Source organism: Lepus europaeus, chromosome 9 (assembly GCF_033115175.1).
Source record: "Lepus europaeus isolate LE1 chromosome 9, mLepTim1.pri, whole genome shotgun sequence".
NCBI lineage: Eukaryota > Metazoa > Chordata > Mammalia > Lagomorpha > Leporidae > Lepus > Lepus europaeus.
This window is the reverse complement of record NC_084835.1, coordinates 60,371,389-60,396,555: the sequence shown is the minus strand read 5'-3', so window position 1 is coordinate 60,396,555 and position 25,167 is coordinate 60,371,389. Positions and strand designations below refer to the sequence as shown.

Below are 25,167 nucleotides of genomic sequence, written 5' to 3'. Positions count from 1 at the left end.
TTTTCCTTTCTATCAGCAGTGTGATAAAGCAAAACAAAATAGTATCTTTAACTGTCTTATTTATTTGAGGCATAGAACTTTCTAGCTTGCAGCATAAATTGAACTTGATCTACCTTTTAATTTTGGTATTAATCCAGAACCTTATGCATGTGAAAATACACCAAGATTCTAGCAAAAGGTGCAAGATATCATAAAAGGAAAGTTCCTGCAGTTTAACAAATAGATTATTCTTGGATTTTCTATAAGGAAATGTAATATTTTTATTTTATAGTGAAATCAATTCATCATTGATATTAATAAAAATGGAGAAGAAATGGATTTTTAAAAATATTTATGAAAGCTGAGTGGCAACATCTGTTTCACTAGGTCTTTTTAAAAAAGATTTATTTATTTTATTTGAAAGGCAGAGTTACAGAGAGGCAGAGGCAGGGAGACACAAAGAGAGAGAGAAAGAGAGAGAGAGAGGTCATCCATCCACGGGTTCACTTCTCAGATGGTTGCAATAACCAGAGCCACACCAATCGGAAGCCAGGAGCCAGAAACTTCTTGATCTTCCATGTGGGTGCAGAGGCCCAAGGACTTGAGCCATCTTCTACTGCTTTCCTATGTCATAGCAGAGAGCTAGATCGGAAGTGGAGCAGCTGGGACCTGAACTGGTACCCATGTGGGATACTGGCACTGCAGGTGGCAGCTTTAACTGCTCTGCCACAGCGCCGACCCCTTCACGAGGCCTCTATTCAAGGGACCCACGTACTTGTACTTCAATTACTGTTGATAGACACCAACTGTAATATTCTTATTTGTATTCTCTTATTTTCTTTAAAGAAGTTCCTGCAATTTAAAATAAAAGGCGTCAAGATTAATTCCAACAGACTTATGTCTAAGAATCCCAGTGGACTTTACTCAGAATTTGTAGGCAAAGGTCCATCTTGTGCTGTTGTATGGTTAAATTTTGGTTCACTTTGGATTAGTCTCTCTTGTAAATAATTGTTTAATTACCATGAGATACCTTGTGTGTGTGAGTCCTTTGGAAATATACATGGGTGTTATCCAACTTACTTAATCAGAATGCAAGGAAAGTCAGAATTTCCTTCATCATCTTAAGGCAATAGGATGGAGAGGAGGCTCACAGATGGAGAATAGTTCAGGAATAGATCAGATTGAATGATGCTGCTTGTTGAAGGAAATGTGTAAATATCCCGCCAACTTTGTAAAATTACAGAGAGAGAAATCAAGGCCTGGAGAATAAAAGGGGAAACCACATTCCTCTTAGCAGAAGTTCCTTGTTTGCCCTTTGGACAATATCTAAACTTGTTCATGAATATCTAAATTATTGAGCTGAGAGTGATAGTCAACGTCTTTTAAAAAAAACAACTCATAAAATTCTAGTTCATCAAAAATGTCTCCCCTCCTTTCCCATATCCATAACACACACACACACACATATGATACACACACACACACTACACACATGCATACATACATAGTACTTTGCTTCTTTTAGAATTGTCATTGTCATTTTTAGTGAAATAGGGTCTTGAGTTTGGTGTTAATGTCTGATTCTTTCTCAAACCATGGCTCATCTTGTTTAGCTGTAGTATATTCTACATCATGCTCCTTCTGGGGAGGTTGTCTTAAGAGAAAAGAAAAGAGAGAGACTACCCTCCCTCTTGGAACTATATTGCTGTCCAGCTGCTGGCCTCTGTCATACACGGGCCAGCTGGAAAAGCCAGGGCTCTGTGTTGTTCAGGATGAACCATGGTGCATCTTCCGGGAGCATCACTCTCCTTGATGATAAATAAAATAAAACATTGTTTTTTATTAAAAAATGACCATTGTGAAATAAAATGTAACATTTGCATGTTTTATTTAAAAGATAAACAAACCACAGATTTTAAAGAATTTTCAAGCTGTAGGGGGACACTGTGGAGAAATCTAGGCTTCCTGCTGGTACTTCCTTTTCTACCTCTGCTGCCTCAAATAAAGGAACCTGTAAAGGTCACAGCCTTCCTTCAGCCCACTCCTAAGGAAAAAGGAGGAGCCTCAGGGGTAAACTCTGCATCACTTGCAAATTCATACGGCTCACTTCCTAGGGCAGTTTTCAAACACGCCCAGTAGCCCTCCATGCCCAATGGTTCTCTTGCTGTGATTTTACTACTGTAGTTCGCACAGGAATTTTGAATCCAAGAACACATAGTTTAGAAAGCACGCACTTTAGATAAGTGAATTCAAGGCCAGACTTTTTGGGTGAATCTCTATCTCCTACCATCTTAGCATTCACTCTTGTGAAACGAAGAGAAAACGATTTTGTCACCCCATGGTGGGCAGTGAGGCTGTGAATGCAATAATATGTATACAGGGGAGCACAGAGCTGGCTCCAAATTAAGGCAGGCAAAGGGCAGTTGCTGGGACTGATTTTGTGGCTTTGTTGTTACTCTAAACCCTGGAGACTTTTAGGAGTAGATAATTAATCCAGGCTACTGCCAGTCCCTAGTTTGACATTGCAGCCCCTCAGAGAGATTCAGAATTGGACTTCTGGGGAAATGGATGTGTTTCTTGATGGTACCCAGGGCATTATTTACATGAACACCATTTGGACGCTGTGGTCTCCAGGAGCACTGAAATGCGTGAGAAATGTGATGATTCTATCATGTGTCAAGACCTGAAATGGATCCCCCGCAATTGGTATTTTCTGTATGCCCGTCTTTCGGTTATAAACAGCATCAAAATGACCCGGGCTATTATGTTGTTGCTAGCAATGATGGAGATGATGATAATGGTGAAAAAAGTTCTTGCACTTTCAGATATAGCTACGTTATTTGAAGCAGTAATGGCCCAAAGCAGTATATAACCGATGTTGTACTTCCCATGAGCCCAGAACACCAGATAAAACACCAGGCTCCCTTTGTTGCCCTGGCCATTTGGGGTTCCTTTGGTGCTCCGAGTCCTTGGTTTCAATGTGGACACCTTCCTTCGCATTGGTCCATCAGAAATGTCAATTCTCAACAGAACCTGAGAGAATACGCATTAATAGAACTTTACGAAAATGGATTATAGGTGACCTCGTTAATGACTTTTTCAGACACTGGGTACCAAAGAAGCCTTACTTCGTCGTAGAGCTTAGCCATGGGTTTTCTTCAATATGTTGTTTTCATTTTTAGGAGAGTAAATAGCTATCTCTGAGGAGCAATATTTGAAAAGAGGCCTGGCACCTGCCTTGAGTTAATAAATGGCATCTACTCAGCTCATCCATCAGTTCCTCTGATGAGCTTTCCCACTGACTCTAGTAAACATCCAAGCAATACATCACTTGAGCAATATAATTGATGTTCAGTTTAATGTGTATAATACTTATTGGTATTGCTAATGATGCAATTATTAATTATGGTTTGTTATTAATTACAGTTTATTCAACTTGAAGTTCTTTGTCCAATCACATACAAAGGGACTTCAAAAGTTCATGGAAAATAGAATTAGGAAATAACTTCATTTTGGTGAAAAAAATTTTGAGATGCATGCATGGTGTTTTCATCATACAGGATTTTCATAAACTTTCTCAAGGCTCCTTATGCATGGATTTTAAAATTTTTGCATCAAAATAACCTCATCCCTTAATTCCATTCTTATTAACTTTTTGAAGCATTCTGTATTGGCATACCAACTTTTGTGTGAGATTTTGTATAAATATTGTCCTTATAGTTACTTATTTTCATCTTTTTTATCTAAGAATTTATATATATTTACATTAAACATGATAAAGAATAAAATATCTTTATGATATTACAGCTTTGTCTGGATACGTTTTTTAGATATTGGTGCATGTTTATAAGCAGGTGTATGCATGTGAACATGGTTAAAAACCACATCACAAATGAGTTTCATGTGTCTTTTGTACAATTTAGGGGCTTAATAAAGGGAATGATTTGTATTTCTACCTTATTTCCACTGTGAATAGTAAGAGTGTCAGAAAATGCTCCCATGTCATGGTCATAGGGATGAAATAAATCAATAAAATTAAGGCGAATCTGGTATTTCCCTGAGGTACTTTTTTCTTGCTTCTGTAGAGCCCTAGACCATCGCAATTACTCTCTAGCAGAAATTGTGGCCTAGTTTAAAGGCTTCTAAAATAACTTCTACATATGATCATGAAAAATGGCCTATATCTACTTAATGATTACAAGTATTGAGTTCATATCACTTTATTCTCGACAGATACTCATTTCCTGTCTCTCTGATATGGTCCCAGTTAACTTTCTCCTCATTGATGGATATATATATCACTGCTTTGGACACTAGAAATATAACTTTTTGCTAATATTTATTTCCATGGTCTTTCCTTCTACTAATCTCATTTCATCATGATGAAATTTGGTCGGTAAATTTCCTGGTAAGGACTTTTTGTCATCGACATACAGGGTACAGGGAAAAAAAAACAAAAAACAGCCCTTTTTTTTTTTTTTTTTTTTTTTTTTTGACAGGCAGAGTGGATAGTGAGAGAGAGAGACAGAGAGAAAGGTCTTCCTTTTTCTGTTGGTTCATCCTCCAATGGCCGCTGCGGCCAGTGCCCCGCGCTGATCCGAAGCCAGAAGCCAGGTGCTTCTCCTGGTCTCCCATGGGGTGCAGGGCCCAAGGACCTGGGCCATCCTCCACTGCCTTCCTGGGCCACAGCAGAGAGCTGGCCTGGGAGAGGGGCAACCGGGACAGAATCCAGCGCCCTGACTGGGACTAGAACCCAGTGTGCTGGCGCTGCAGGCGGAGGATTAGCCTAGTGAGCTGCAGTGCCAGCCAAAAACAGCCCTACTTTACAGTGGGTGTTCGGCCGGCGCCACGGCTCATTAGGCTAATCCTCCGCCTTGCGGCGCCGGCACCCCGGGTTCTAGTCCCGGTCGGGGCGCCGGATTCTGTCCCGGTTGCTCCTCTTCCAGTCCAGCTCTCTGCTGTGGCCCGGGAAGGCAGTGGAGGATGGCCCAAGTGCTTGGGCCCTGCACCCGCATGGGAGACCAGGAGGAAGCACCTGGCTCCTGGCTTTGGATCAGCGCGGTGTGCCGGCCGCAGCTAACCAGCCGCAGCGGCCATTAGAGGGTGAACCAACGGTAAAGGAAGACCTTTCTCTCTGTCTCTCCCTCTCACTGTCCACTCTGCCTGTAAAAAAAAAAAAAGAGTGGCTGTCCCTCAGTGTCCTCAGTAGCGCCCATGTTCAAACACGTCCTTTCTTACATGCTATCTTTTTGTGCTCATTGCCCAATTTCTGAGCCTACACTGTAGACTCACAGTAAGATATAGAGCCAAGTCACATAAGGGCCACAGAGATGAATGGAACAAGCTTCATCTCAAGAAACTTATGGCTTAGTATATGATATAAACGATTTACCAAAATAACTGAATTCAGCATTGAAAATACTAAGTTGTGTGAAAGAGAGGTAAAGCAAGTTGCATTAGGAGTTGAGTGGCAGAGAGAACACTTGCTACAGAGCTCGCAGTTGGGAGCAGTGTTGGTGCCATGCAGCTTTTGAATGACAGGGACGATTTGGACCCATAGAAAGTCAGTAGAGTAGAGCTTCCATGGAGAAGGAACAGTAGCAGGAGCAAAGGCCCTGAGAAGGGGAAATGTTCAGTGTATGGGAAAAATTGAACAGTTCCGTTTGGTTGGATGTAGGTCAATGAAGAAAAGCAGAAAGAGAGAAGACAGGGTAGGAAAGGAGGCTGGAGCCAATTCATGGAAGACCTTGATGGCCTTTTGAAGAAAGCATTGGGAAGCTCTGTGTTTTTGTTTTGTTTTTTCAATGAAAGAGTGATCTGATTGGAGCTGTTATTTAGGGAGATCAGTATGACTGTATTATTGTAAAGGAGACTTGATAGTCTACCAACTGGCGAGTCAAGTACAAGAATCCAGAAGAGAAATAAACATAGCCATAGCAGGGGGAACTGAAAAGATAAAGAAAGGGAAAATGGAGTGTTTTTAGAGATTAGATGAGACAGTGGAAACTGTTCTGTCTAATGTGAAGTGATTGTTCTTCTGCCCAAGGACAGAATAAACCTGCATGGAATTTATGCCATTTTTATGTGGTGAGGATCAAAATGGCCTCTATGTGCAGCCAAAGTTCCTTTGCTTAGACTTCTTTTGGGGACGTAGTAGACAGAGAGGGGAAAAGCTCATCTTACCCTTTCTCAGCAGAAACTCTGACTTCTGCTCTTATGCTTATATGTTCAAAATCTCTCTGCACATCCATACACAGACCACACATGGTCACTCTTCTCTTCACAAACAGCTGTTGGATATTTTCACGTCCTCGTGTTGTAAAGACTTGTTAAGTTCCCACTCTGTTAAAGGCATGTTGTTTGTCGCTCGGAGCCAACAATGGCAAGAAGCCATCTTCTTCTTTGAACAGTCCTGTGGGAGACATTGTCAAGGCACCTGCTCGTCTCTTCTTGCGTGGATAAATGACCCTAATTCTGTTTCTCCTTCCCCATATTTCTTCTTCCCTACTCTGTGAGTTCCTCTTCCCCATCTCTACCTTGGCCAGCATGTTGTACTGCAAATGCCGTTCTCTCGTCTATTTCAGAATTGTGTTGACGGTAATACCAGGGCTTTCTTTCCTGCACGTTGCCCAAGAAGTGGCTTGTCTTCAGTCATTTACCCTATTTTTATTTCAGGATTTTTACTCCCTTATTGCATTGCTCTCCTCTTTACAGCTGATCAAGATAATTTTGAACTTGAGTCTTGTCTTCCATAGCATTAGCAGTCATCAGCCGAGTCTTCTGTTTCATACTGGGAGATGTTTGGGTGCGGAGAAACTGGAGTGGGCGTCAGAGGCAGGCACCTGGATCCAGAGTGTAGCTCATGACCTCCTTCTCATGGACTCACGACAAGCTATTGATCCCCACAGTTTCTGTTGCTTCAACTTCCTCATTTCTGAAATGGTCTTAATCATAGCCCATGGTATGCTATTGAACACATATAAGCTGTGTCATAAGATAGGTCTTCAAAAAAAGGTATTCTTTCTTCTTATCTAATTTGATAGCACCTGGTCAATATCAGCATACTTTAAATTCTTTTATAATTAAGAGCATCTTCCAATCTGCATACTAGGACTACTCACAAAATACAGTTTAATTCTACCCAGCTTGCCTCTTAATTGTGTGAAAAGATCTTTTTAAATAGTACAGTGATGAAGAATGGTTAACTATAAAATATTATTATATCAAGAGATGTTTGAAAAAATAACACTGCAATTAAATTTTTCCCATTTTGCCATAGTCTGTGAGAAATATCATCACAGATAATTAGGATCAGTTTGATTTTCTTCATGTGTGTAAAGGACCATGTAAGATGTGTCACACGTGGATTATCAGGTCCTGTCTCAGCCTTTGATCCAGAATCACTAGAGAACTCAGCAGTGTGTGTGTTTCAAAAGCTCCCCAAATGATCATTAAAGTGTCTAGAATTGGATACCCTGTGTTCCAGAATGCATTAAATAGGATGCCACAATTAATGTAATTCTCACTTGTTAAAGCATTTCACTAAAAAAAAAAAACTTGTATGTTTGCCAAGTGAAAATGTGGCGATCTGGTGGCCCTGCTGTCTCCTACAACCCTATGAATCCCCCATACCTTTCCCTGGGCCATTTCTGTATGTGTCACTCTTAGACCACATGGGAAACAACTAACATATTTGCATACAGTTTGCCAGACTCTTTTTTTAGGCCTCCAAAATACTGATACTTCTAGCAAGCAGATAGAATTTTGGGCCATTTCTGTATGTGTCGCTCTTAGACCACATGGGAAACAACTAACATATTTGCATACAGTTTGCCAGACTCTTTTTTTAAGCCTCCAAAATACTGATACTTCTAGCAAGCAAATAGAATTTATTAGGTCTACTTGCTTTTTGATAAGAGAGTGAGTGACACATTTCAGGCAGCAGAAGGAAGCTCTGATACGTGTTTACAAACAGTTTCTACTTTGTGCAAAAGGTGGGATGATTCCTTGTCCCCTCTGAATAGTTTTTTTCAGAGCTAAGCATAAGCTAGATGATGACCGAAAGCAAAGTCTGGAAGAAAATTGGAGGGACAGTAGATTTCCATTTTAGTGCCTTCAAAGTTGAGTTGCAAACAAATTGTTGGAACTTCTACTCTTAACTAAGTCATCCTCAAGAATCACCTGTTTCAGAGGCAGCCCCTTGCATTCCCTTTTATTGATTCTTCACTTTATGTGAAAGGTGCACCACACTTGATAACTTACTATTGACAGTTGCTTCCTCATTTTATTACTGGACTGTGATTTGAGAAATCCAAATGAAAAAGTAAAGCTATTTCATCAGAGTGGAAACAGCACTAATAACTCTCTGGGAACTGTTAGTGTCCAGATAATAAGTGGTAAGGCTTTCATAGATCATCTTATCCACAGGATGTCAGCCACATCAATAAACAAGAACAATGACTATCATGAAATTAGAACAAAAATAAAAAAGTAGATTAATTCTTTAGAGGAGGTATATATCAAACAGATCCAGTACCTCAGCTTTCTATGAAAAATTAGATTTCTGATTATTACTTGTTAGGCCTACGTGCTCTGTATGCCCTACAGTGCAAAGCAGGGACAGGGAAAGAGTTATCCATTCAAAAGCTTAATCAGGTTACAAATAATACATAAAATGTGAATGTAGATTATTCTGTGAGTAGTGATTGACTTTGTGTTCCCTGGAAGAAAAATAATGATATGTAATTTAAATGAAAAATCTTGGAGCTATTTTGTGATTGTATATACTGTTCAGATACAGCTGGGAAAATAACTAAACAAGATTGCAAGGAATTTTAATTCTCTGAACAACAAGACATAAATGAAGTCTATTACAATAATCTTTAAAAGCAAGATGCTGCTATTTTTAAGGAAACGAAGGAGCCTGTGGGTTGCTGCCCAGGGATTCCCCCCGAGGCACTGCTCCATGGTCATTCTCTGTAGCTCCTCACATAGGCAACCTAGTCCGTGCTCTCCTGTCTGGTGAGCAGCACCCACCACACCATAAAGCCTCAGTTCTAAGCCCTCTCCTCCATGCCCAGAATTGAAGCAAGACTCTGCCCACATGAAGCAAACAGGTGGGGGCTTCAAAACAGCCTTACAGAGGAATGAAAGATACGTTTATTATGGTGTAAAAAACTATAAAATCCATGCAGATTTTTCATGAGATGCCTTTTCCACGAATTTTTGAAGACCCTCAGTTATGATCCTGGAGGCCCCTTCGTTTGGGTTTCCAACACCTATGAATATCCTCCCTGTCCATCCATGCGACCCTGTGGGAGCCTTCCCAGATCTCCACTCCACAGTTCCCCACGCGAGTTCTGTCCCTCACCTGTGGCACTCAAAAGTCACTTCTTATGTTGTCCACCATGGCCATCTCCCTGTGGCATGAGAGCTCAGTGTCCTAACGCATCTCCAGCCCCTGCAGAGAGCTTTTTGAGCCAGAAAGGGCCTTCCTGAAGCATGGTTCCTTTGAAGACAGTGCCATGTGTGCAGGATTTCCCCAGCCCACACATGTTGCTGGGGCTGTCACGTTTACACATCACGTATACTGTTCCAGGGTGCGTCTGTCCTCTGGGGTGACCACTGCTCAATCTAGGGATGTACATCTGAGCAGGCAGCACCTTCTGCCTTTTCTTCCTCCTTCACATGGGTTCTGGACTATGAATAGAGGGCCTTTGAGCACCATGTGCTCCTGGAGAAAGCCACAGACCCCATCCCCAACTGTTAGATCTCACTACCATCATCACCCTTGAGATCATCAGGACTGACCTCACTGTACCCTTTTTCTCAAGAAGCCAGAGGTCCTGCCATCCAGGTCCTTGTCCCTCCTCACTCTTCCCACCCTATGCAATCCCACCTCCATCCTCTCCACCTTCTTCTCTGTCCCTGGAACCCAGGTTGGCTGCTGGCAGATTGCACACACACCCAGCCATGCATGCCTGTCTGAAGGCACTCTTCCAGCCCCTCCCTTCTCTCGCTGATTTCCTGCACCTCAGCCCCCTCCTGCTGCCCCTGATCTTCCTGCTGCTTTTTTTCACTGGAACAATGAAGCCAACAGAGAAACCATGCCAGTGTCGTACTCCCAAACCAGCACTTGTACACACTTGCAACCTGTGTGTCTGCCGGTGTGGTTTCCCAGCTGTCCCCTGTGTGAGGTGCCTGCCCTCCACACCCAAGCAGTCCCTCAGTCCTTGAGCCATGGCCCACTCTGTCACCTCTTCAAGATCATCTGTCTAGCAGGGATTCTTTGTCTCCATCATCAGCTTCTCTTTGTCAGTAATGTCCTTAGCATCTGCATTCAAAGATGCTGTAGTTTCTCCCATCTTAAAACACATGGGCACACATGCATGCGTGCACACACACACACATGAGGTGGGGTGGGGTGTCCCTGGGCCCCACAATTCCTCTCTGGCTGCACCACATGCATGCTCCCTTTGTGTTGACCTCATGGCTGATATCCCTCCTCCCTTAGCTGGCTGACCCCTCCTCCTTCTATATTCATGATCCTCCCTCCTTCTATATTCACTCCTTAAATGCTCACTCTACGGCCTCATGGCTTTAAGAGTATTTATTCAGTTGATAGAGCGACAGAGCAAGGATAGAGAGCTCTTCCTTGTGCTAGAGTAAACCATTCAAAGTGGCTGCAACAGACAAAGCTGGGCCAGGCTGAAGCCAGGAGCCAGGAACTCCATTCAGGTCTCCAGTGTGGATGGCAAGTACCCAAGTATTTGGACCATCTTCTACCACCTTCCCAGGCAGATTAGCAGGAATACCAGATTGCATGTAGAGTAGCCAGGACTTGAACCAGCACTCTGATACAGGATGCCAGCATCACAGGTGGCCACTTAACGCACTGCACAATAACGCTGGCCCCATCCTCGTGGCTTTAAACACCATCATTTTGGAGATAACTCTAAAATGACTATTTCAAACTCAAATGTCTCCCCCGTGTATGTAACTGCCTACTTGATAATGCCTTTGGATGTTAGGATCTCAGAGCTAACTGGTCTAAAACCAAGCTCTCGATTGCCTGCTCACCTCTTCAGTCCTGCTCCTCCCCCACTCCCTGTGTTTCAGTAAGTGGCAGTTTTGTCTCCCAGTGAAACCTGGATGGTTACACTGGCATGTTCTACCTCAGTTCATTGGCAGATGCTGATAATTTAATTATCAGAATAGGTCTCAATTTGATCACGCCCTATCACCTCATTGCTACCATCGTATTCTAGCCTTTCATGGTCTCGTGCCTGCATTGCTGCCTTAGCCTCATCACTAATGCACCTGTTCACACCGTGGCCCTTCAAGTCTGCTGCACACACACACAGCTGCCAGGAAGATCATGCTAAATAGAAGCCAGATCACATGGCTGCCCTACTGAGAATCCTCCCATTGCTCACATCTCGGGCAGAGAAAAAGCAGAGCCTTTGCAGAGGATCCCCCGCCCCTGCATTCCATCCATCGCTTTCCCCAGCTCACTCCACTCCAGTCACTCTAGGTATTTCAGCCTCATCTTGTACCTCTTCATTTTTAGTTCCATTGTCTAGGATTTCCTCCCTGGCCTCTCTCACTCCCTTTCCCCTTGCAGATCTCTGCACAGGGTTACTGTTTCAGGCGCTCCTTCTGATTTAGCCATGGAACCACCAGTGCCATCCATTCTTATCCCATTTGCTAGAAGTTTCTCTTCAGCCAGCCTAGCACATGGGACCAGTTACCCTTCTGTCGTGCCCACCTGCTTACGGCTGTTTTCCTAAAGACGTGTCGTGTAGTGCATGACCCCCTGTCCTGTGCTCAGTAGACTGGTGTGGAACGTGGGAAGAATATCGTGGGTATTTTGTTCTAGGTTCTGGGACAGCCTTGGACACAGCCTAGGCCATCTAGGACACATTACTGTGCAGGTTCTGGGTAGCCAGGCTGTCCCTTCAGCCCTTCCCCCTCCCCAGGTGGGAACCCTCCCAGCACTGTGGGCAGCTCCATTCAGTTGCTGCCACCGTCAGCCACGGCCTCCACCACCTTATGGGCTTGAAAGCTCGGGGCTTCTGGGAGAATCGCTGCTGCTAGTTCAGTAGTTACAACTGGGTCCAGACTTCAAGCCAGTGGCTGAGGACATCATGTTCTCTGCTGGGCTTGCTGCTGTTATTTAATTTAACATTGAGGACTGGGCCAAAACAGACTGTTTCTTGCCAAGCTGAAAACCAAACAAATAATGCGTTGGATAACTATTCCCTTTCTTTTGGGATTTTTGTTTCTTTGCACTGATGTTGTATCTGAAACCTTCAATGAGACAGGTAGACTGGAAAGCCACCCTGTTTTATTTTCTTGGTCGTTTAACAAAAATAACCAGTACTGTCACTTGGAGTTGGTGGAGTGGGTGCCTGTGAGGACGGTGCCCTGTAATGGTAGCAGCCACTTGTCTCTCTGTAATTCAGCATACTCTTCCTTTCAGTGAGTACGGACAAGCCTAGGTAAATCCCACTGTGAAATGCACACTTTTAAGCTTATTCCCTTTAAAACGAACTAATTGCTCTCAAGCAGAGAAAAAATTACCTTTCCGTGAAGAATTAAAATTGTATTAAAAAGAATAAAAGTGTGTATCATTAGAAACCTGGCAAGAAAATAACAAGACAGAGAGGCAAGTATTAAAAAACAACTCTTTTGCCAAGCAGTTTGCAAATTGCACCGTTCTATTCATAGATTTGGGTGAGGAATACAGAAAGCACTCCATTACAACCTTATTCTGTCACCAGTGGTCCTCTGACCCGGGATGACAGCTCATAGCCACAGCCACATGTTTCCCAGGAAAGGAGGTGCAGGGAAGAGCATTCTGTCTAAGGAGAACCTAACTCATTTCAGGGAGAACTAGAGGGGCCGGCACCACCAGGAAGACAGGCGCTGTCTGTTCCACTGGGGGACCTGGAGCAAGTGGTACCCACTCGTCAGATTTTCCAAGGGTGGTGCCTGTTTCATCCCGATTTCTTGTTCATGCTGATGCTTCTCCAGTACAGTCCCAAACCCCTGACTCCGCCAAAAGGCCAACCTCCCACCCGTTTAGCATCCCGGCCCCACTTTTCAAGATTGCTACCCTAATCACATTGCAACTCTGTCGTGTAGAGATAGATCATCTCTTTTTCTCGACCTGCAATGAGTTAAGTAAGACCTAAAGAATACTAATGCTAAGCTCATAGCAGCTGCATGACAATGTGCTTGTCTACTTCCTAATGGGAAGAAAAGCCTGAGGGGCAACCAGCCACCTCTCCCTGGACCAGAGCAGAAGAAAGAGTCATTAACAGCTCTCAGAGCCTCAGCAAAGTGCTGAAGTAAAATAACCAACTGTTCAGTTAACAGAAGCAAACATATGACCAGCAACAGAACAACCACCTCTCATTTACAATACTTGGATTATATCTATGTGACTTTTGTATTTTCATGTTTTATTGGAAAGGCAGAAAGTTAGAAAGAGATCTTCCATTCCTTGATTAACTCCTCAAATGTCTGTGACAGCCAGGGTTAGGCCAAGCCAAAGCCAAGAGCCCAAAACTCAATCTAGGTCTCCCTCTTGGGTGACAGTCACCCAAATACGTGAGTCATCACCTACTGACATACCAGCAAGAAACTAGACCAGGAGCACAGGAGTGGGGACTGGACTCAGGCACTCTGGTATGACATGCAGGCATCTCAGGCAACATCTTACCACGATGCCAAATGCTTGCCATTATGGTTTTCTTTTTTTAATTTATTTTTTAGGCTAAATAAGTTTTTCTAAATATTGTCTTACCCAAATGTTGCATTTATTGACCTAATTTAGTTACAAAAACAAAAAACAACTTAAGTCACTTATTTTTTTACCATAAAAAGTTATTTTTTTATTTACATAACCTTTTATAAAGTAGATTTCTATACATAGTAGGCTGAAAACTAAAACTGCTTTTCTTTGGGGCCAGTGGAAATATATTTTGGAAACTGGTAATCTATAACTAGTGAAATGAATGGGTTGGCTTTAAGTATGTTAGCATTTGGAATAATGGAACAAATTTTATTTTGTTTTTTAAAAATTACTTTTTAACAATTGGATGCAAAATCAAAATGGAAAAACATTGGATTTTTTCAGTGTTGTCCGCTTGAAATGATATTTTTTTAAAATATGGATTGCTTTTTAATTTTACATTTTCACTAATCTAGTCACATACAATTTATCTTTAGATTTTTCTTAGAAATTTATTTCATGCAACAGTTTCCTCCAATCCGACCACCTGGTTGTATGTTCCAGTAATATATTAGAGGGGTATATTTCAGATGTAATTGCCATTAAAATTATTAGCGTTAATACTTTCAAGATTTAACTGGACTTCTGGCTGGCATTGTAGCACAGCGGTTAAGCTGCCACCTGTGATGCCAGTATCCTGTATCAGCGGCAGTTCAAGTCCTGGCTACTCCACTTCCAGTCAAGCTTCCTACTAATGCACTTGGGAAAGTAGGGAAAAATGGGCCAAATGCTTGGACCCCTGTCACCCACAAGGGACAACAGGATGAAGCTCCTGGCTTCTGCCTGGCCTAGCCCGAGTCATGTGCCCATTTTGGGTACATGAATCAGAGGATGGAACCAGAGGATGGAAGATCTCTCCTCTCCTCTTTTTTTTTCCCCTCCCCTCGCCTCCCCTTTCCTTCTTTCCTCTCTCTCTCTCTCTCTCTCCATCTCTCTGTCTCTCTCCTCCCCCTTCCAACCCTGTCCCTTTTGCTCTCTATTTAACTCTGCCTTTCAAATAAATAAGCAGGTCTTTAAAAAAATATGTAACTGGACAACTAGTTTGAAGGATATGTATTCAAACAAAATAGCATGATGTCTTGTTGAAGTCTTCAGAATTAAAAAGGCTCTGTCAAGGGAGATCCAGAGGGTTTTATTAGATAAGCTGCACTTTGGCTATCACAACCACTGTGTTCCTGACTGTCACTCTGATTGGCAGGTGCATCTGTCCTGATCCTGACCAGTGTAGCCAGTCCATCTAACGGCCACAGCTGTGTTCCCATCTCTTGTATCAGCTCTTAAGATGAACGACTTTGGGAAAAAAGTGTTTGTATGTTCCCAAAGGACATTCAGATGGAGAGTGATTGCTTCATGTTCCCTAGTTCTCAGGGGTGACTCATTTCAGAATATGCCCAGCGTGCAGTGCAGGGGACAGAGGCACAATGAAAGATCCGCTTGTTGGGAATCAGGTGAGGCATGAGTGAAAAAGCCAGTGAGAGGATCAAAAGAGCTGGTCTGAACATTCCATCTTAATTCCATTTTCACCAGCCGGAACACCGGAGAAATGCCAAGGCAAGGGCTTTGGATGTGAAATTCCTCCTTTCAGGATGCTCTGTCTCCCCAGGAAGGGGGTGATGATGGTTCAGAGGCTGAGCACCATCGTGGCCAGATGTAAAAAGGCAGCCCCCTCAAAGGAGGGGATTCTGCTTAGTGAATAGCACATTTCATCCCTGATGTTTTTCATCCTGAACTCATTGAGCGGAGGAAATGGATATTCCGCCAGACGTGGATTTGACATTCCATCACATTATGCCCTGAACAGGACAGGTGGTGTTTCAGACCCGTGCAGGCGGGAGGGCTGAAGCAGTAGCCGCTGCTGTGAGGCCCTGGTTATCTCATTTAAACAGATATTAAATGTGGGTACCGGTGGTGTGATCATCAGCTGCTTCCCACTTCGTGAATAAATTGCTTAGAAGGAGTCTTTTGCCTACCAGATGTGACCTAGATTTAGGTTTCCAGAGGCGGGGGGGGGGGGGGGGGGATCTCTATTGTGTTAAGAAACAATCGCTGGTAAAATGCATGGCAAATGAGCTTATCTCACTTTTCCAGGTGTTTGGACTAATATGTTATGGAATTACTGCTTCATTTATGAAAAATAATTGAGGAAAATGTTCCAGCAAATCAAATTTGGATAAAGGCTTAGGGATGGCTATTGTATTGTTAGCAAGTCTGCACACGGCAGAAAGAGCAGGAGCCAATAGAGATAATAAAAATATAAGAGAAGAGTCTCTTATAAAAGGGTCAGGCATGAGGGGTGCTCTCTAACTTGCATTGTGGTTTAGTGAAATACTGAAGAACAACACGAACAATTATACTCCTTTCAGTGTGTATGAAAGCTGTTTAAAAAACCAAAGCTTGTCCGTCTGCTGGCTCCGATAAGTCTTATTACTCTGTTAAATACAGCAAAACATTTTTTAAAATGTGACATCTTTATTCTCTCTTACCCACTCTCTCTCCTTTTTCATTTCCTTTCATCTGCAGGAGCTGCCACTCCAAAACCAGTCCCAGAACCCGAGAAACAAACAGACCACACGGTTAAAATCGCTGGAGTCATTGCCGGCATCTTGCTGTTCGTTATTATATTTCTCGGAGTTGTGTTGGTAATGAAGAAAAGGTGAGCTATTGCCAAAGATGTGCTGATGTCCCATTGATTGCCAGGCTGCTTCATGTGCATGAAAATATTTAGTTACTGAGTTGGCTTTGATGACCAAGACACATCTGTGACTGTGATTGGTAACATTTTTCATCATACAGCATTCAAGGTGATGGGACAAAAATTTAGAGTAAATGCCTGTGGTTTTGCATAAATATACAAAGCATATTAGGTCAGAGTAACAGAAGAAACATGTGTCTTCCCACAGGGAAAGCCATTGATTTCCCAGGAAATTGCTAGTACTTATTATTAACATACTCATATGTGATGTTCTCAAAGATAGGAGAACAAAAAGACTTTTCCTTCTCATTACAACGATAATGATGATGACAGAATTTAGTGAGCCAGTGTTATGCACAGGCCCCATGTAAGGATGGTTAATCAGCACAGTACCCCATGAGAAAGAGCATCTCAAAAAGCCACCCAACAGAAAAGCCCAGGGCATCCACACATATAAGGACAAGTCGCAGAGCAAGTCGTATGTTGTAAGATTGCGTTGTGTCACCAAGGGGTTTGTCTAGGGGGAGGAGAAAAACAGATCTGGTTACAATAAGTGGTCCTCATCTCCCATACTTGGAAAATATATAGTGTCTTGTTTCATGGAAACTTGCTTAATAATGAAGTCTTCCATTTATTTAGAAACTATCAGCATAAAAATATAGATGACAAGGAGTGATAGAATAAGGTGGCCCAAACAGAGGGAACACATGGATCTTGGTCCTTTTCTGTATAATCTGGAAATGCTTGTGTCCTAGAAGAAAGATCAGGACTGGTAGAAGGTAGAGGAGGTGGAGGAGGAAAGGTTGGCAAAGTGAGGCCTTGAAAGTCTTACCTGGTCATGGAAGGAGATTGCTCGCAGCCCTGAAACCGACTGATGTCCTTTAAGCAGTGACATCTAACTTGTATCCTGGAAAGATTGCTGTGATGTTAGGGTTGAGCACAGTGATGAGGGAAAGAGCTGGAGTCAGCGAGACGAGCTGAATGAAGAGGGGAGCAACTTGAGAAAATTTTGCAGGTGAATTTTAGTAACTGTTGGGAGAGAGAAGGAATAATACAGGAAAAACCCGTTTCCTGTTTGGGGCAAATTAGTGGAGTTATTATTCACCAAAATGTGGATTATAGGAACTAGAACATATGAGATACTTTAAGTTCATGGAAAGATAAGTTTATTTTGTTACCAAAAAAAAACCTCCTTAAATTCACGCTTAGTATTTTCATAACATGCATTTCTATGAGTATGCATTTCCATCCCCCTACGCATGAATTTCAAAAATTTTTACACTAAAATAAACCATTTCATTCCATTTTCCATGAACTTTTTGAAGGCCCCTTCTGTTGGGGGAGTAAAGGTAGCGAGTTCAGTTTTGCATGTTTTAGGTTCAGTATTGCCTCAACATTCAGTGGAGATGCTGGTGGGGAGGAGGAACAGTCTCTGTCATAGCCTGAAAGTCGTCAGCTTTTCTGGAGCCGAAGTCATGGTTTTGGCTCAGCTCACTCAAAGTTATTGTTAGAATGAGAAGAATTTTGAGGCTGAAGATAAAGCCTTGAGAAACAGCACTATTTAAGGGGTGAGTTTGTGTTCCAAGTATATTTTCATGCATCACTCTTTTTCTTATTTCTGCCCTATTTCATGGTGTTTGTTCTAGTTCAGCCCCAGGACAAACTGTTGCTCTGTCGCAGCTGTACATGTCGTTAGTTCTGGGTTCCCATCATTTCAACATCATTTATTCCTTGTTAAATGTACTTTTCCTTCCTTCTCTCTTTTCCCCTATCTTCTGATTTCTCTCTTCATTTTTAATTTTTTTCCTTTTCATTATATTTCTCTGTACCTCTATTTTATTTACACTCTTCCTTTGGCTATGTATTTCTCTTATTTCCTCCACATTTGTTTCTCTTTTTTATTCCATATTTTTCTTTCCTTTTTCTTCCCCTTTTCATTATCCCTAACCCTCATAAAATTTTTCTTGGATGTTCTCCATCTCAGTGTTTATGCAGATGTCTTATTTTGGGACCAGTGGCTTTCTTTTTCTTTCTTTATTGTCTATCTTTTATTTCTCTCCCCCTTCCTTCTTTCCTTCCTCCCTCCCTCCCTCCCTCCCTCTCTTTCTTTCTTTCTTTCTTGGATAAATCTAAGCTATAATAGACCCTTCCATGCCTGACTGTTCAAACTGAACATTTCCTAAAGATCTCTTTTAAATCTCAGGAGTGTGTTGGATTTCTGTGTCATCTGGTAAGTTTTCTGCAAGGAATCCTCAGAAACTACTAATCTACTTGCCCTGGTGACCTTTGCTAAGTGTGAACTAATCCTCCAAGGATCTATTTCTGCTGGATTAATTCATTATACTACCTGGGTCTTCCAGGTAGTCACTGAGGTTGTGTTATAAATTATGCATTGGAAGTGACTGCCAACAATAACAGATGGCCTTGATAGAACTGTAGACTCAACACCAGGAAGTTACGTCAGATGTATCTGATTATTTTCTAGATAATAACCTTAAAAGGATTGTCTCCCCAGCATGCGGCACTTTTGTATGTACTTTTTTCAGAAATACAGACTCTTCTCTCCATAAAATACATTATAGATCATGCTTATAACACAACACTTGTTATAAAATTGAGACCTGAACAGTCATGGGGTACAAAGTTTCCTGTTTAATAGCAATTCTTAAAACTTCGAATTGTTCATGGTTTTCCTCCAGAATTCAATAGTATGTTTTTAAAGTCATCTTTTTAAACAGAATAGTTAAAGCCTGATATTAATCATAGATAAGTTGCTGGAGCGTTATTGATGAGGAGCAAGCATGTTTCATTATTTAAACCTCCCAGTAGCTCTTCCAAAGACTCTCTTTGTTCAGTCAAGCCCAGAAATATGTGAGGGTGAGCACTTGATCTTTCAGCCACACATTTCCCACTGTCACACAGGAGGTTCTCAGTTAAAAAGAAGAAGCTGCCGTGGAAAAAAAGCAATGAGAGAAAGGAAAGGAAAAGAGCTGCCTTGGGTGTGCGTTTCTGTATTCAGTTAGTCATTTCTGCTCTCCGGAACCTAAAACCCTGAAACTCCGTGCTCCTTCCTGGGGGGGGGGGGGGGGGCTACTTGGCCTGCTTCCTCTCTTCCCATGGTACTCTGAGTCAGCTAACTGGGATACAGGCCCATGGTCAGAAAGACAGGCTGAGCCCAGGAGAAAGTGTGGGTGCACAAATCCATCTGTGTTTGTGGAAGTCTCTCCTGTTGTGCAGGTGCCAGTAGGTATCCTCTGTGCTTGTCAGCGTCTCAGGCCAGCCCACTGGAGATCTGAGGTGAGGGCACAACTCACTCAGGCTCTACAGGACAGCCAGACATTGTACTATAAGGCACTCTCAATTATCGGCTTCGCTGAGGCCGTGTTGCCTTCTGAAAGACTGATAGTTGCGGAAGGTGGGCCTCTGTAGAAAATATAAAAACTGCTTACCTCTGCTAACTCACAGAATTCACTGTAGGAAAGAAGGGCTCAATCTGAGATGACCATCAGAGTGTTTCGGCTCCAATGTCTAATCCTATCACCAATCCATGCCTAGTTGATCCTGGACTAGTATAATACGAAACCTTTTCTTTAAAAACGTCTATAAAAAACCTACATGCATACTTACTGGTTCGGTAAGAGAAACAATTTCTTCTTTGGAAAAGCTTCCCTTTCTCATAAGTGTGTTCCTTTGATGGTGCCACATTTGGGTACAGCAAATTTTAAGAAAGAAGGTGAGAGCAGTGTCTACAAAATCAAAAGTTTCACACAAAGCCCCTTGGCAGTATATTCTCAAAATTAAGAAACAGTAGCTTGAGTTGGAGATACTTACTTTTTACCATATTATATCTCTATATATTTAGATACATTTGTATAAATGAAAATAAGTGCATTTTCAACATATTATATAAGGAATACTTTATCTCAATAACAGGTTTGACAGGATTGAGTACATAAGTACCATCAATTTCACTGTGATTAATTGCATTTGCTATTGTTCCTAAAATTGCTATAGATCTTTCAGAAGCTTCAGAACATTTGTATTAATTACAATAATAGCTGTTGTGGCACATAAAAATCGCAGAAGTTGTGACTATCTGAAAATAATTAAAGACATACGCTTTCTTGGGCAAAATAGCAAATGGTAGCTATTCTATTACGTTAACACTTGTTACAGGTAAATATACATATTTAATCCTGAAACACCATACCTCAGCCTCCTTTCCATAACATATTTTTAATGGATGTGCATTTTGCAAATGCAGCATATGGTATTAAATGTTTAGCATCCTTTCTATTATATTTGAACAATACTAGTACTAGCAAGAAGAAAATTGCAATAAAAATAGGAAATATTTCTGCGGATTTCATGAAAAGAAAAAGATAAGAGGGAAAATGTGATGAAAGCCCTAGTTTCAAAGAGATGCCTGCCGTGCATGGCCGGAGGCAAGTTGGCATTGACCACAGTTCCTCTGCGCTACCTGTTTCCATATGAGATGGGATTTTTTCCCCATTATAGTTAAGTGTGACTTGCATGTGGAGAACATCTTAAGTCTGGGAGCCTTATTCAAAGTCCAGTTTCAAAGTCACATCTTCTGAAACTACATGGAAAAAGACAAATGTACACCTTTCATTGTGATTACTATTTAAAATGTATACTGAAAATACAGTCGTAGAAATAAGAACCAAATGCTGATATGTTCCTGCCTTGCACATGCTTTAACATATTTGCAACAGAGTCTATGTGTACTCAGACATGTACAAACACACCATCCCAGGCTGTCCATTATGGTCACTGAGTAGACTTGTGGAACAAGGATCAGCTGGACAAACTGGACTTTGTAAAGGCCGCTTCTAACCTGCGCTTAATGGGGTTACTCTAATAGATCCTACATTAACTCCTATTTTTGAACTCAGTGTAACTGTTTACTGAACTACATTCTCTTAGGGATTCTTTGGGAGTGCTTTATAAACATTTTTAAAAGGAGGGTGGATACGGTAGGCATGAGCTCTTCATCTTCTAGGAGGAAAGTGTGAGACAAATATTGAACGACATTGCCTGCAGCCTTACCAACCTGGGTCCGCAGCCCAGCTATCTCCTTCCTAGCAGTATAAGGTTAGTTAAATGAGGTATTTCACCTCTGAACCAGTTTGCCTATGTGGTATGCAATGATGCTGATGTGCCCTTCATTGGAGAAGCCTAAGGATTATATGGATAATGTAGGTACATAGTTGGTGCTTTGCACCTAATAACTTAAGGATCAAGAAGTTCAGGAACTGGTTCTTGGCACCTACATAGTCCATGGCAGAGCCTGGGCTAAGTCCAAATATATCTACTATACCTTTTTTTTTTATTAAAGTTTATTTATTTTTTGTTTACTTGAAAACCAGAGCAACACACACACACAAACTCAGAGATAAAGAGAGAGAGAGAGAGAATCCCATCCACTGGTTCTCTCCCCCATTGTCTGCAACAGCAAGGCTGTGGCAGGCCAAAGCCAGGAGCCAGAAATTCCATTGAGGTCTCCTCTGTGAGTGACAAGAACTGAAGTAAATAGGGCCACCCTCTGCTGCCTCCCAGGTCCATTAGCAGGAAGCTGGAGAAGAAGGAGTAGTGCGACTCCAGCCCATACCTTCCATATGGGATGCAGGTGCCGGTGACCTACCTCCAGGTACCACAGTGTCTGTTTCAAGCGCATGCTTCTCATCCACACCACTCTTGTGAGCAAAATGCAATCAGGCATCTTGATCTGCAAATCTCAGATCCTCTTTCTGCTCATTCTTTGGAAACACAGTGCTATCATCAGCTTGTTAGGGTTGACCATTGCTGTAGGTCCACAGATATTTGATGACCTCCACAGCCATTGATCCTCTTTCTGAGCCATGGCTGGAGAAGAACTCGGTGACAGCATTGTCAAGGTGATTCCAGAATCCTTTCAGACACGTGAATTTTGTGTCATCTGTGGATCCCTGAGCTTACTCCTGAGAACTCACAATACTTAGGGTTCCGTGTCCTTCTGTCTGGCTTAGTGAATAAGAAAAATGTGTTACAGTAAGTGTGGAGTGAGTGCGTCTTCCCTGCACCCCTTCCTCCTGGGAGGCAAGTGCTCCATGTCTGGGAGTTGCTGAGGTGAGAATGGGGGGTTCTGGAGCAGACAGCCAAGCACATCTCCTGGTTCTTTGGCTCATGGCTATATGGCCACAGGCAAGCCACCTCGCTCTCTGTCCCTCGGATTCCCCCAGCTAGACCAAAGGCATCATAATACTTCTTGCCTCATAAAATGTTATGAGAAGAAAACTAGTTATCGCCTTTTAAAGCACTGGCTTCAAAATGTAGGGGCTGCCTTCATCATGTGCACGACCCACAAGTCCAAGAGCTATCGCTGCCTCTCTGTATTCAGTGCCCTTAGTCTGCCTCCCACAGAGGCTTGGTCTCTGGAAGCAGAGAAAGGATGAGGACAGGAGTGGCCCTTTCTTAAGAGGAGCTCTCCCCACTTTGCCCATGGAGATCACCAGTCCTTTGCACCCAAGGACACACAAGATGGGTCTTTCATTACAGTGATAGCTTGGACAAAGCTGCCTGCAATGAGATAGCTGATTGTCGCCTCAGACTAAGGCCAAGCCTGTTGGATGTGCTACAGGTGAAAGTGTAAAGTACAGTCGTTCTTCAGGCTTGCTCACCCACCAGTCTTCCTATGCAGTGATTCTTTCTCAGCGAGGGGAGGGCTGGGTTTTGGGAAACATAATCTGCAGAGGAGTGAATCAAAGGTGCCGAGAACTCAGTAACACTGAGCTTGGGGAGCATCCCCTAAGCCCCAGATGCTTCTGTATGGGCATGGCCTTGGCACTAAACACATAATTTGGGGATCCAAATCTGTCCAACCAGATCAGCAGGGTGGCAAATGGTCTGCTCCCTGGGGTAGGAGGCCAGGGACAGCATTCTTCTCTCATAATGTGTAAAGCCCTTGCTTGCATCTGCATAGAATTCAGAGCTGTCTTTATTCTGCTCCCCCCACTGCCACCCTTGCAGCAGGTCAGGATCAGCCCCTGAACCTGCTGGACCTTGGGCCCCCTGGTGTCCGTGTGTCCAGGCACCAGCCATGAGCTTGCAGCACATGTACCAGGACTGAGGGCCGTCTCAGGGCACATTTGTCTTCCTGGTTACTAATTTCATTGCCGTCACTTTCCAACACAGCTCATTTTTATTCTCTATCCATTAGCTTAGCTTATGAAAACTTCTTTCTGTGACTCCTAACCTCTGAAGCCCAAGCCATCAGGTTTCCATGGGTGATAAGGGAGGGATGCATGTGTACCACTGATGCTGGTGGTTCTTCACAACCAGTGCCTCCAGATGTCACGTGTTGACACCCAGCACAGTCCCACCAGTCTCTTCCTGGCCCTTACAGGGTGTGTCTCTCTATTCCTGATGACCTGACTTCCCCGTCTAGTTTGTAGAATGGGGAATACCATGAAAACCGATAGTATTTTGCCTTGCAGTAGTTGTTTAAACCTTAGTGAGATGGGGAATTCAACCTTACAGATATTACTTCCTCAATTCTTTCTAGTTTCTTCTTTCATATTTAAAAAGTCAAGCAGTAGTGGAAACCATGAAGGGACTTCAGAGAGTTCATGGAAAATGCACATCATGAAAAAACTGCATGAGTCCAGAAAACAGCTTGCTCCAGAATGCAGTTTTCTTGTGTTTCCATTTTTCTACAAGTACCCTTTTGCTTAGAGTATAGGAAAAACATATATATATATATATATATGTAAATTAAAAATACTACAATTTCTAGTCTGACTTTTGAGGGCAAAATTCATAATCCATCTTTATCTAACATAAATCCTAATTTCTTTTTAAAGGGGAAAGGGGTTATATGGGGAATATTCAATTTAGATTCATTTCTAGAAGATTACATAAAATTAAATTTTAAAAGGGATAAAGGAGGAGCTATTGTGTTCATTAGAAGGGGGATGGTTTGTTTGCTTTTGTGTTTCTGGACAAGTGTCAGCATCAGGAGATGCAATTATGTATTAAATGATAAATTCACATGAATATGAAAGGCATGTGTTGGCCAGTGTCGGCATAGAGCGTGTTTTTAAAGTGAATGATGGCTCACTGGATCTGCTGGGAGAAGTTTCTGTCAGTGTCATTTTCATTTATCCCATTACCTTATTGGCACAGCTGTGGAGTGACTAAAGTGGAGCTATTTTTATGGATTTTACTGCAACAAGTAAAAATCGACTCATTCATTAAATTCCAACATACCCTGCTTTCTTTGTAAAAACAAAACAAAACATTGACAAAGATGCAGCCCAGGTTATCCTATCTAAGAAGGCCATTTTATCTCTCCCGCACACTCACAGGCATGAATACAACTTTCCAGTGCTAATTACTTTCCTGCAGTGACTTAGGCAGCACGTGCTGGTACCTGAACTTCCACGTGGACACCTGGGGTCTGGTGCTTTCCTTACGCCTCCCCTCCTTACAGGGCCCACAGAACACTCTCCTTGCGTGCACACTCTGGAGTGATTCAGGGTTTTTTTTGTTGTTTTTGTTTTTGTTTTTTTTAAAGCTTAACTGCTATGACAAACTCCCCTAACCCCCTAAAAGAGCCTTTCACCACAACACTAAATCTTGAATTCTTTTTGCTTTTTTTTAATTTTTGGAGATATACGTTTTATAATCTTTTGGTAAT

The 25,167-nt window shown here is 42.4% G+C and overlaps 1 protein-coding gene across 2 annotated transcripts in view; it reads left to right on the top strand.

The window, feature by feature from the left end:
- PTPRM (protein tyrosine phosphatase receptor type M) overlaps positions 1-25,167 on the top strand; it is an 884,602-nt gene that overhangs the window by 587,097 nt on the left and 272,338 nt on the right. For both annotated transcript variants that reach the window (XM_062201377.1, XM_062201376.1), the window contains exon 14: positions 16,298-16,430. In XM_062201377.1, coding sequence (XP_062057361.1) covers positions 16,298-16,430 — 133 coding nt within the window. The remainder of the gene's footprint in view (positions 1-16,297; positions 16,431-25,167) is intronic.